The following is a 12,255-nucleotide window of genomic DNA, read 5'->3' as shown; positions in this document are numbered from 1 at the left end:
CATGCCCGGCTTCGGCGTAAAGCCAATACGTTGTGGGGGTTCCTCAGATCGTACTACCAGTTATGGCGGGGTGCAGAATGCTACTTGGTGGCAGTGTCCAGCGCAGCAGCGTTCGTTGTGGTACTTGTCTGCATGGAGGGCGCGCCTTGGGTCGTTCGCTTCCGATAGTGGCCGCCCACCAAGTAGGTACGCCGATTACTCCGGTTGCAAGTGCACTACGCCGATTGCCGACCTAGCTTATAAGTATCACCGCGACAAGTGCGGAGATTTTGCCAATTAATGTCTAGGTAAACCTTTCAAAACTTTCCAACGCCTCTTCTTCACAGAAATTCTCATACTCGCGGTAATGGCATCACTCGCGGAACAAATTGCTCAGTTTGAGACGCTGCGTGCTCACGCAGAACCTCTGCCTACGGACAGCGCCGCCTACACTACCTCGGCCTTTTTTAAATCAAAGCACGCTGGACAGGGCAAGTCCAAGGCAAAATCATGGGATCATCGTCTTAGCATTGATAGTCGCTCCCAGGGGTCGTCTCCACTCAAGACGGCCAACCGTGGCAAGAATATGGACATGATTACGCTGGGCACTGCTCGTCCGTCACCACAGTTTTATCCTTACGAGTCTCTCACTGTCAACGTTGTCGACGATGCTTCGGTCAAGGAGAACAAACCCACAACTTCCATTACCTGCTCCAAGGGAGAAAGTGCATACAACTTGGCGGCTGCGCTCAACTATGGTTTCCCCGCGGGATCGCCACAGTCGGTGCGTTTCGTCACAGAGCATGTCGAGATGGTGCACAATCCGCCCTATGAGGACTGGAAAACGAGTCTCACCTGCGGAACTACATCTGGTCTCGAAATGGTTTTTCGTATTTTTTGCAACCCGGGTGATAACATCCTAGTCGAGAAGTACTCGTACACTGGCACAATTGTCGGAGCCCGTGCACAAAGAATCAACACGGTGCCCATCGGCATGGACGAATTTGGCCTGTCCGCCAAGGAGTTGGATACTACGCTGGAGAACTGGGACGCTTCCAAGTCACACAAGCCGTACGTCTTGTATACGATCCCGACAGGCCAAAACCCAACCAGCGTCACCCAGAGCGTTGAGCGTCGCAAAGAGATTTACAAGGTCGCCGAGAAGCATGATCTCATCATTGTAGAAGATGACCCTTACTTCTTCTTGCAGATGGGTGAAGCTTCCAAGTTGGAGTCTGGAAGCAAGGAAGCTCTCCAAGAATACGTGGACAAACTGCCTCCATCATTCCTTTCCCTAGACGTGTCGGGGCGTGTGGTTCGTCTAGATTCTACCTCCAAGATTCTGTCGCCCGGCCTTCGTCTTGGCTGGCTCACAGCTTGCACTCAGATTGTCGACCTGTTTGAGGCTTACTCGGAAGTCAGTGTCATGTCGCCCAGCGGGCCGTCGCAGGTCATGATGTACAAGCTCCTCGACCAGACGTGGGGCCACACCGGCTTCATCCGATGGCTAGCGCACCTATCAGACGTCTATACCAACCGCCTTAACATGATGCTGGAGGCATGCGAGAAGCACCTACCCAAGAACATCTGCTCTTGGAGGGTGCCTGATTCGGGCATGTTTGTTTGGATCAATGTGGATGTGACGAAGCACCCCAAGGCCCCCGAAGGCGCGCCTACCAGGGAGTTTCAGATGGAGATTGAGGGTGCTCTATATGAAAAGTCGAGAGATAATGGTGTTTTGATCAGTCGAGGAAGTTGGTTTCTCGCCGATCCCACGCAAGTCAGCGACGCTGCCTTACGTGTCACCTTTGCAGCTGCTACGGAGCCTGAGCTAGCGCCGGGCATTGAGCGTTTAGGCAAAGCGGTGCGAGAGGAATTTGGACTTGAATAATACCATGGCGGCTTCATTGATAATTGAATGACTGATGTATATAAATTGGCGATAGAAATAATGTATCCAATCCGGACAATCGGTCTGTAGTGCCAATCAATCACAGAGGAATATTTGCCATAATAACCTCTGAGAGCTGGTCAAACATTCTTTGTCTAGTTCCGACAAAGCTCTTATAGTCTTCTTCAGAGATACCTAGCGGAATTCCGACAGAGGTGTGTTCCTCTGATCTCTCCAACTGTGGGTAGACTTGGCTCACAAAGTCGGCTAGTGGCATGCCAAAGGAGCGGCCACGTTCGCCCATGTAGTCGTGGAGCTCAGCTGATGCTGGTCAGTACATTTTCCGGGGAACGAGACGGGGAAACATACTTTGAACAGCTGGGGCGTTGATCTCGATAATCTTGCAGCTCTTGCCCTGGTTTTGGCGGCGAAAGCAATCCATAAAGGCATGCAGGGCAGCCTTGGAGCAGGAGTAGGCGGGCATGGCCACAGACGGCACCGTGGAAAGATGTGTGCCCGTTACGATGAGTGCTGTGGGAGTTTGCTTCTCGAGCAGCACGGCGCCGAACTTGAGGGCCAGGTTTACGACGGAGGTGAAGTTGGTATTGATCTCGTGATGGAAGGCATCGAGATCCACTTCGGCAGGCTGCGTGAGGCGGATCATGCGCTGCATTCCCGAGTTGAGCAAAACACAGTCGAGCTCAGGGTATTCTTTGATGACGCTATCGATTCTTGATCAGGATTAAAGAATTCCAGGATTTCTTGGAGTCTTGGTACGTACCGCTGGACGAAGGTATCAAGGCCAGCTTTATCAGTAACATCATACTCGATGGCGCCGGCCTTTTCATCACCGTGTTTCTGGACGAACGCATCGAGTCTGTCCTGACGACGGCCAACGGCAATGACTTTGGAGCCCTCTTGGACCAGCTTGTCGGCGAGGGCTGCCCCAATGCCGGAAGTGGCGCCAACGAGGAGAACTGTCTTGTAAGTGAAACCCATGGTGAAGTGTATTTTCGGTTATTTAAAGACGGAATTGTCGATGAAGGTTGTAGATAAGACCAAATTATGATGCTGAGAAAGTGTTGGATGTGGGATGGTGATTCAACGAGGAGGATGCCAGCGGGCTTTTATACTGGCAGTGTATTTTCTCAACGTCGTGCCCCCGTTCACGGTTGGGCCTGCAGTTGGCGTCCACCTCCATGATTAGAAAAGGAATTAAACATTAAATCCGGCTTTGAAATAGAGTAGCCCGACGATGCTTGAGGTCGTCTTCATGGCGAAACGCCGACGCAGCCATCATTCGAGGTCCTCAGGGTGGAGCTCCGGATCGCTAACCCATCTGGGAAGATTTAGTAGCGGGCACCGGGCTGAGACCCCCCTGTAACTCGCGGAAGCTCCCTGTAAACGTTCTTTTTATCCACCTCCGGAACGCTAACCCAAACAGATCTAGTCGTCAGCTGCCGAGTTTCCACCACCAGTCCAGCTCCTCGGACATGGCAGATGGTTGGTGCTCGCTAACTCCGTATCAAAACATGACCTGTCTTGATTTGCGATTTTCAACCGTCATCATGCATTAGATTGCCCATGTTTATCAGGTTCATCAGCAAAAACCGAGCTAGCGATCCAGATGGTCAACAGAGGACGTCCCTCCCGTGACTGCCTACCATGTAGGAAGCGCAAGCTGCGCGTACGACACCGGGACCCCGTCTACCTCACTGGGCAGGTTGATTAACCGTTCTTTCTAGTGCGATTTGCGCCCCAGTGGCTGTGGTCAGTGTTCTCGGGCCAGTATCACCTGTCTTGGTTACCGTACGCAAGAGGAGCTGCGCTTTCGTGACCAGACGCAAGCCGTGAGGCTCAAGGTCCAACAGCGCCGTATGCAACCCACCGTTTGCAAGAAGATCAAAGTGGAAGATGATGCCCTCATTCTCCAAACTATTCATCTAAAGTGGGACGTACTGGCCAAGCAAGACTTTTTTGCCAATTTTGTCTTTGGTCTTGCTAGGAGCTACGATGCCCTTGGGATCCTATACCAAACAGCGCATCCACCAACCCATCTAGTTGCGAGTGTCGACGCTGCAAGCCTGGCATTCTTTGCCCTTCGCCAATTTGTGCCGCCCATTGGCATGATGAAGCTTGCGACGGAGCGCTACGTTGTGGCACTGCACCTCGTCAATGCCGCGCTTGCTGACCCGGTCGCGTCGTTGGCGGATGAAACGCTACAGTCGATCCTGCTGCTTGATCTCTACGAGAAGCTCGTCAACCGGAAGCGTACCGACCCAGAATCCTGGATGAAGCACATGAATGGCGCCATCTCATTAATTAGAGCCCGAGGCGAAGCCAACCTACAGACGTATGTCGGTCGCCGCCTGACGCAAAGGCTGTACACCACGCTTGTCATCAGCTGCGCCATCTCCGGCATGCGCATACCGGGTGAGATGGAGCGCTTACGTGTGGATTTAAGCCGCTATTTTAAAGTTGAAGATGACCCCAAGTGGGCTTTGACAAACCTGAATGAACAAATCATCAATTTTGTGTCAGACGTGCAAACGGGTACTATATCGTGTCGAGACCAAATAATCACGCGGGGCCTGGAGTTTCACGGGTTGACCATTGCCTTGGAGGATACCCTCCCGGCTTGTTGGCGGCCCTCTCGCGTCTTTGTTGGTGACGATTCTCTTGGGCGGCAGCTGACTCTGACGGGGTCGTACGACGCCTACGAGAGCCTGTACTTTACTCAAGTCCGTAACGCTATCCGCACTGCTCGGCTCAACCTTCTGTTGATGATCGAGCGGCATGCGTCCTCGGAAGATCTGAATCTCATTTCAGCAACGCGAAGATCGATTGAACGAAGCGCACAGGCAATATGTGACAGCTTCGCTCAGTACTTGATGTCACGCGATGAGGGAGGTGCACTCGTCTGGGGCCTGGCCTCTCCCATGCAGAAGCTTGGTAGTTACACCATTTTATTTCCGCTCTATTTAGCCGCGCAGGCATCTCGCGACGCGCACCTCGTTGAGTGGGCGCAAAACGTGCTTGGTCTGGTAGCAGATGTCGGCGGGCTGGCCATGGCCCAGAGGACAGCGGATGCATTGAAGCAGGGCACAAAGTTGCCGGCTTGGGATGTTTATACTATGCTGGGCAGTTATGCTATGGCGGCATGAGGTGCCGCATGATCAACTCGAGACCCTCAGTGCGGCGCGCTAGTCCGCTGAGTCACAGCCTTGCAGTTGAGTGTGCCTTGTCGGCTGAAGCTCAGCATTGGCCATTATCTGTGCAACACGAACATGCTGAGAGAAGGTCGTCGATGTTGACTGCGCCAATGGAATACACGGTGGTGAAGATAGAGCCCGACGAAGCGGGTGTGGACTTCTTCTTGGCCAAGTACAAGCCATTTCGCCTAAAAGCATTGCAAACGGATCCGCAATGTGAGTACATGACAGCTCTCTGAATCAATGTCCTATTAGACATGGAATTTAATCAAGGAAATTCAGTCTTTGGATCCACGTACGAGAAGGAAGCAGCCAAGGACGACGATTTTTGGCGCCAGCGCGTGTCGCGGCCCCAGGCCACGACATTCGTCGCCGTCAGCGCCCAAGATGGCCGGATCGTCTCGTCGCTCACTCTCGTACGCGGGATGCAGCCCTCACCCCTGCTTGGCATGGCCGCAGGACTAGTCGCCGACGAGCGCGACAAGGACTCCAAGACGCTGCTGCACTGGGCCGTCAACGGCGTGTACACGGCGCCGGAGGCGCGGAGGCAGGGCATCGCCAAGGCCGTGTTCGAGACGGCGCTGGCGTTTTCATTTGCGTCGGCCGAGGCGGAGCGGAAATCGTGCCTAGTGTCGATCCTCGCGCGCGAGGAGAACGAGGTCGCCATTGGCATGTACCGGCGGATGGGGTTTGTCGACTTGAGCTACGTGCAGGATGACGGGAATGCGGTGCTGTACATGTTTAAAGCTCGGACAGAGCCGACATTTTCGGAAAGTATGTAGTCTCGTTGCCTGGAAAGGACAGAGATTCTAGAGAGTACTCGATATTTTTCATACCTGCCCCAACGGCAATCGTGGGGAAAGCATGCCAAGGTATACGAGCGTCCATGCCGCTGGTGAATTTAGTCGCTGTGCATATGCAATCGAAATGTACAATCTACAGAATGATGGCAAGTCAGCATATCCTTTTACTATAATAGAAAAGAATCAGAGACATTTGCGTGGCAATTTACAGTGGCGAGCCTGATGACAGCCTTCAAGATGGGTGGATCGGCTAGCGTAGTTTTCCGCAAACGCAAACCCCCGACGACCTCTTTTCCCTCCTCCTCCAACCGCACCTATTGTTGAATTCCCTCGGAACCAACAAGACTCAATTGCTTGATTTCATGTGGGGCTCCGATTGATTGAGAACGGTCAACCGCTACGTTGAAAATTCAGGGTATCCAACGGTGTTGGAAAAAGCGCTCCCCGTCTCCCCCTCGAAACTTTTGACTCCGGGTATCGTCGGCGGCGTGAATCCGAGAGCCCACCGCAATCATGGCCTACGGCTCCGTCAAGACGGCGTCGGGAGATGCCAGCCAGCAGCAGGTCAACGGTTCGACTGCTCAGGTCAATGGCAACGGCAGCACATCACACGCCCATGGATCTGAGGAAGTGGCGGCTGCCGACCAGCAGACTGGTTTCTGGGGCCGCACCAAGGCCTTTTACCACAACAATATCGGTCTCTTTTTTGTGTTTCTCGCCCAGATCTTTGCCTCTATCGTATGTTCTTCCTCTTCTTCTTCTTCTTCTTCTCCTCCCCTATTCCGCCTTTCACTTCCTTGCCCCCCCCCCCCTTCTCTCTTCCTCCTTTTTGAGAATCCCTTCCATCCCGCAAGCAGCTTGTGAATGAAGAGCAAAATGGACGCGCCGCTGACCTCGCCCCCAGATGGCCATGACAACGCGCCTCCTGGAAACGGGCTTCGACACCAAGTTTCACGCGCTGCAAATCATCTTTGTCCGCATGATTGTCACGGCCGCCATCGGCTCCGCCTACATGTGGTACAAAAAGGTGCCCGGCTTCCCGCTCGGCCCACCGGGCGTCCGGGGCCTGCTGCTGCTGCGCGGCGCGGCGGGCACCATTGGGCTCTTTGGGCTGTACTGTAAGATGGCTCAGATAAATTCACGCAGATTCTGTTTTGTTTTTTTTTACTTTTTCATACTAATATTGTTGTACTTGTAGACTCGCTGTCGTTTTTGGATATTGCGGATTCCACCGTCATCACCTTTCTGGTTCCAACGTTGACGAGCTTTGTTTGCTGGGTCGCCTTGCGAGTACGCCAGTCTTTTGCACCTACCTCATCGCCTCCAACCCCCCCAAGCTAACTTTTGAACTCGCCAGGAACCATTCACCATTGTCGAAGGCATCGCCGGTGTCATCGCCCTCACCGGCGTGCTCTTCATCGCCCGCCCCAGCTTCCTCTTTTCCCACCTGCCCTTTGGACATCCTGACGAGCGACAACCCCCGGCGGGCAACGGCACGGCGCATGCCCTCGACGGCATCTTCAAGCCCGTGCCCGCGACGCCCGCGGAGCGCTCCTTTGCCGTGGTGCTGGCCGTGCTCGGCACTTTTGCCGCCTCGACGGCCTACGCCACGATCCGCGTCATCGGCACGCGCGTGCACTCGCTCGTCAGCGTAAACTACTTTGCCGTCACGTCCACCGTCTTCTCGTGCGCCGTGCTGCTGCTCCACCCGACCATTGGCTTCCAGACGCCGCGCAGCGTCCCGCAGTGGCTGCTGCTGCTGTCCATCGGCCTGTCCGGCTTCCTGCTGCAGGTGCTGCTCACCGAGGGCCTGCAGCGCGAGCGCGCCGGCCGCGCCACCAACATGATTTACACGCAGCTCGTCACGGCGCTCGTCATTGAGCGCGTCGTCTGGGGCACCACCCCCCCGGTCGAGAGCTTCATCGGCAGCGCCCTCATCATCGGCGCGGCCGTCTGGGTGGGCCTGCAGAAGAAGACGCCGGACGAGCAGAGCAAGCCGGCCGGGGCAGTGCCGGATGAGGAAACGAGCCTCTTGCGCGCCGAAGAGGACTGAGAGGCGAGTATGAATATAGAAGGTGACGGAGAGATCATGATGGCGTGTTGGGCCCCCCTTTCTTATTTTCTTTTAACAAAAAGTAATCGTGACTGCAATTGCCTATTCATTACATAGATGGGGATACATGGGACGAAGCAGAGTTACGATATCATATTGCTAGAAAATGCATAATTTTCAAAAACTTTTTTTTTGGTCCGCTTAAGAAATTGGCGCCACTCTGGGCTTCAAGATGGGGCTGGCAGGCCGGCTCGTCATGAACTAGATAGATTTGAGTCAGTCGGTTGGATTTCCGAATGGCAGGAATAAACCATCCTCTTGGGTCTTTCTTGAGGCTTTGGGGCTCGGGGTTTGAGAAGGGACATACGTTACTGGCGGCACTCAACAAGGCAAGGAGAGAGCTCTGCACCACGTCTTCGTGGATGCCGACGCCCCAGACGGTCTGCTTCATGCCGGTGGGCTTGCACTCGATGTAGGAGGCGGCCTTTACGCTGCGGCCCTCACCGATGGCGTGCTCCTTGTAGTCGTTGACGTCAAAGTCGATGCCGACGTCCTTGAGGGCAGCGGCCATGCTGGAGATGGGACCGTTGCCGCGGCCGCGCAACCTGTACTCCTTGCCGTCGAGGACGATGACGCCCTCAAAGATGCGCATGGCGCTCTTGGTGTCGGGCGTCTTGCCGGTGTCGGCGGCGGCGGCGTCGGTGCGGTCGGGGGTGATGCTGTAGTCGACGAGGGTAAGGCGGGGGTTGTCGTTGAGGAAGTAGGTGGACTCAAAGAGGTCGGTGATTTCGTTGGCGAGGAGCTCGCGGCCGAGCTCCTCGGCGCGGCGCTGGACGACGTTGGAAAAGGCAACCTGGAAGCTGCGGGGGAGGTCGAGCTGCAGCTTGGTCTGCAGGATGAAGGCGCTGCCGCCCTTGCCGGACTGGGAGTTGATGCGGATGATGGCCTCGTAGTTGCGGCCAATGTCCTGGGGGTCGAGGGGCAGGTAGGGCATGGCGTCCCAGGGGTCCTCGCTGGCGAGGCCGCGGGCCTGGCGGCTCTGGAAGCCCTTCTTGATGGCGTCCTGGTGGCTGCCGGAGAAGGCGGCGCAGACGAGGCTGCCGCCGTAGGGGGCCCGCTGGTGGACGGGGATCTTGGTGCACGACTCGACCATGTCGATGACGGGGTTGAGGTTGGAAAAGTCAATCAGGGGGCTGACACCCTGCGTATACAGGTTGAGGGCGAGGGTGACGAGGTCGACGTTGCCGGTGCGCTCGCCGTTGCCAAAGAGGCAGCCCTCGACGCGGTCGGCGCCGGCCATCTGGCCCAGCTCGGCGGCGGCGACGCTGCAGCCGCGGTCGTTGTGCGGGTGCAGGGACACGCACACGCTCTCGCGGTCGCCGATGTGGGCGCAAAAGTACTCAATCAGGTCGGCGTAGATGTTGGGGGTGGCGAGCTCGACGGTGGCGGGCAGGTTGAAGATGATCTTGTCGTTGGTGTCGTTGGGGCCCCAGGCGGCCTTGACGGCCTGGCACACGCGGACCGCGTACGCGGGGTCCGTGTCGGAGAAGCACTCGGGCGAGAACTCAAACTGCCAGTTGGTGCCGGCCGACGCCGGGTCGTCCTTGGTGAGGGAGCGGACGAGGGTGGCGCACTCAACGGCCAGCGCGAGCGTCTGCTCCTCGCTGTAGCCAAAGACGACCTGCCGGAAGCAGGCGCTGGTGGCGAGGTAGATGTGGATGATGGCGTTTTTCGCGCCGCGCACCGACTCGACGGTACGCCGGATGAGGTCCGGCCGGCACGGCGACAACACCTGCAGGAACACGTCGTCGGGAACCGCGCCGGGCGTCTCAATGAGGCGCCGCGTAAAGTCAAAGTCGATCTGCGAGGCCGACGGGAACGAGACTTCAATCTCCTTGTAGCCGAGATCGCACAGCATCTTGAAGTATGCCCATTTTTCGTCGCCGTTCTAGCAGAGGAGAAGGGAGAGAGGGAGTGCGGGTTAGAGCGCGGACAGTTTAAATGAAACGAAATCGCCAAGGGAGACCTTACCATGGGATCGGGTAGACTCTGGTTGCCGTCGCGGAGGCAGGATCTTGGCGTAGCGTCAGCAGAGCTTCCTTTGTGGTCGTTCATGTCGTCGACGTGATGGTCGCGATGAACGCGGAAGACACGTACGAGAGCCATCGAGGGGCCTTTTCGATGGTCTTGTCCGGCCATTGGCGGTTGGCCAATTTCAATGGCTAGCGAACGAGGTCAGCAGATGGCAAAGGCAGCATATCTTGATCCCGACATACCTTGAACGGCTTGTATTTTTTCGACGGGTCCTTGAGCCTACGAGGGTGAGAACATGGCCAGGTTAGCGAAAGAGCGATTTCCCGCGGCTCTCAGTCGCAGTGATTCAAGCAGCGTACATTGGCATCTTGGGCGGAGCAAGTCGACGGAGTGGCGGGGGAGAACGACGATAGACGGATCGAGAGCTTGGAGGAGCAATCTAGAGGACGGAGTTTTGAGGGCGGTGGGCGTGGGCGTTGTCCTGATTGTGCGCGTGATCAATTTCCGATGTGGAGGGAAAACAAAAAGAGAGATCAGAGGGATATATATGAAGAAGAAGATGAAGACGAAGAAGCAAATTTCAGTTGAAGCTACCCCGGGCCGATACGCACGGAATGAGGCGAGAAAATCTTTGGGAGTCACTCCAAAGGTGGGGTAATTCAGGTTGAAGCTTTTGGAGGGGTCAATTTATGGGTGTCCTGATTGGCCGAAAGCGGTCGCAACTGCTCCGAGTACGGCCTAAAATGAAAAGCAACGAATTAAGTAAAGTTTATTATTGGGGTTTGCCGCCCACCCTTGTTAGCACCATCTTGCTAAAAGCAATACATGAACATGTCAACGACGCCCTACAAAGATGACTCGATGGGAAGGAAAGGGCGTTGGATCGGTTCCGGTTGTCGCGGGTTATTCCCGGATCGGCCTGGTGGACGCGCCTCCGGGGTTGGGAAGGAGGTATTTCGATTTTGGTCCGGTCGGCGGCCCAAGTACGTGTTGTTGGCGTAAACTCGGTTGCCGAAGGGGAAAAAAAAAAAGCAAAACAGAACAAAACAAAAATAAGGAAGAAGAATGAGACTGTATGTTTTGGGCGGCAGGCTGGATGAATCAATTACCTAGGTGTTACTCGAATATTTAAACCCGGCCGCCATGCTGCCCTTCCCGGTGCCGGCCCGCAAGGTCACCGGTCCGTATACGTCTCGACGCCGGGCGTTCCCTGTGTGACGCCGGGCCGCCGCAACGCGCCGGCCTCCACACACGGAGATCAAGACAGTGCATGCCAACGGCCACTCGCCGAAATATACAGCTGCATTTACCGACTACAACGCGAAGCATATATTTTACAAGTGTCCAGAGCCACATCCCGTTTTCCCTCCTGGACTCGCCCCCTCCCCGCCCCCCTGGATTGAACGCTCATCTACGGCACAGCCCACCAACTCAATCTAAGCCACACTGACAAGGCCGAAATGGCACCACGGACCGGGCAGCGCTGTACTTTGTTGTCAGCATCCTGCCGTCCCATCTTGCATATCAACGCAGACTTGCCACGTCACATGCCAAGTTACCCACGGCACACAGCAATGCAGGATGATAATGTACTATTACATGCTTTTCTTCTTATATGACGTCCACGTACTCGTTGCGCCATCAAGCCTTGGCCGAGGCAGCCATATGGTGGGACGCGACGCTTCCTTTTGATATTGGTCCTTGACACGACCACGAATATTCTCCGAGCGGTTCATAAAAGTCGGAGAGATTTCTTAGGCCATCGTGCGATTCGCGGATCCCGCGGGTTCGCGGGTCTACATGAGAAGATTTGTTGGAAGGGGGGGCGGCGCGTGCCCATCTGCTTCGCCAGTAAAGGGCCGAGCGGTGGTGGTGCTAGGAAATTGGCGAATAAAGACGTTGTAGGACAGGCAGCCCACAAAGCGAGGGATGATTGACTGCGGTAAAGTAGTGCAAGGATTCCAACAAAGATGCAGAGAATCAATCAAAGTGATGCCGTACTACTTGTCGTCACTCGCTGTACTTGCTCTTTGTGTAGTCACCAAGCGGTGGTCATGTTAGGACGCCCTGGTCGCTTGCACGACTCACTGACTGGCATCTGCAATCGTCATCTACGGCCATCAGTAGCACTAACTGATGCATATCTTTGTGGAACCCAAGTTTATCTTGTGTTAGTGCCCTGCTACACGGCATTTGGTCACAGGGCCAACTTCTCTTTCGCGCAAATGGCCGTCTCGGCCGACCCGCCCCCGCACCACCGACTCCGTTCGGAACATACGCTGA

At 55.6% G+C, this 12,255-nt stretch overlaps 6 protein-coding genes across 6 annotated transcripts; 4 read left to right on the top strand and 2 right to left on the bottom strand.

Annotated features, from left to right (window-relative positions):
- Positions 1-346: 346 nt before the first annotated feature.
- V2A60_007103 (pyridoxal phosphate-dependent transferase) lies at positions 347-1,870 on the top strand (the record flags this gene model as incomplete). Its single annotated transcript, XM_083258392.1, has 1 exon — positions 347-1,870. One exon carries the CDS (start codon positions 347-349, stop codon positions 1,868-1,870), a length of 1,524 nt encoding a protein of 507 aa, XP_083114518.1.
- Positions 1,871-1,970: 100 nt separating this feature from the next.
- Positions 1,971-2,869, bottom strand: V2A60_007102 (uncharacterized protein; the record flags this gene model as incomplete). The annotated part of the gene is made up of 3 exons (XM_083258391.1): positions 1,971-2,191; positions 2,240-2,592; positions 2,652-2,869. 3 exons carry the CDS (start codon positions 2,867-2,869, stop codon positions 1,971-1,973), a joined length of 792 nt encoding a protein of 263 aa, XP_083114517.1.
- Positions 2,870-3,497: 628 nt separating this feature from the next.
- Positions 3,498-5,034, top strand: V2A60_007101 (Zn(II)2Cys6 transcription factor; the record flags this gene model as incomplete). Its single annotated transcript, XM_083258390.1, has 2 exons — positions 3,498-3,557; positions 3,616-5,034. 2 exons carry the CDS (start codon positions 3,498-3,500, stop codon positions 5,032-5,034), a joined length of 1,479 nt encoding a protein of 492 aa, XP_083114516.1.
- A 158-nt stretch (positions 5,035-5,192) lies between these two features.
- V2A60_007100 (GNAT family N-acetyltransferase) lies at positions 5,193-5,864 on the top strand (the record flags this gene model as incomplete). The annotated part of the gene is made up of 2 exons (XM_083258389.1): positions 5,193-5,298; positions 5,365-5,864. The coding sequence occupies 2 exons, from the start codon at positions 5,193-5,195 to the stop codon at positions 5,862-5,864; spliced, it is 606 nt and encodes a 201-aa protein (XP_083114515.1).
- A 534-nt stretch (positions 5,865-6,398) lies between these two features.
- V2A60_007099 (DMT family transporter) lies at positions 6,399-7,938 on the top strand (the record flags this gene model as incomplete). Its single annotated transcript, XM_083258388.1, has 4 exons — positions 6,399-6,623; positions 6,790-7,003; positions 7,084-7,175; positions 7,243-7,938. 4 exons carry the CDS (start codon positions 6,399-6,401, stop codon positions 7,936-7,938), a joined length of 1,227 nt encoding a protein of 408 aa, XP_083114514.1.
- Positions 7,939-8,139: 201 nt separating this feature from the next.
- V2A60_007098 (2-isopropylmalate synthase) lies at positions 8,140-10,339 on the bottom strand (the record flags this gene model as incomplete). Its single annotated transcript, XM_083258387.1, has 6 exons — positions 8,140-8,199; positions 8,306-9,886; positions 9,970-10,012; positions 10,096-10,160; positions 10,215-10,251; positions 10,332-10,339. The coding sequence occupies 6 exons, from the start codon at positions 10,337-10,339 to the stop codon at positions 8,140-8,142; spliced, it is 1,794 nt and encodes a 597-aa protein (XP_083114513.1).
- Between the last annotated feature and the right edge of the window lie 1,916 nt (positions 10,340-12,255).

Source organism: Cordyceps javanica, chromosome 4, assembly GCF_051103115.1.
Source record: "Cordyceps javanica chromosome 4, complete sequence".
In the NCBI taxonomy this organism is placed as follows: domain Eukaryota; kingdom Fungi; phylum Ascomycota; class Sordariomycetes; order Hypocreales; family Cordycipitaceae; genus Cordyceps; species Cordyceps javanica.
This window is presented reverse-complemented; position numbering and strand designations above follow the sequence as displayed.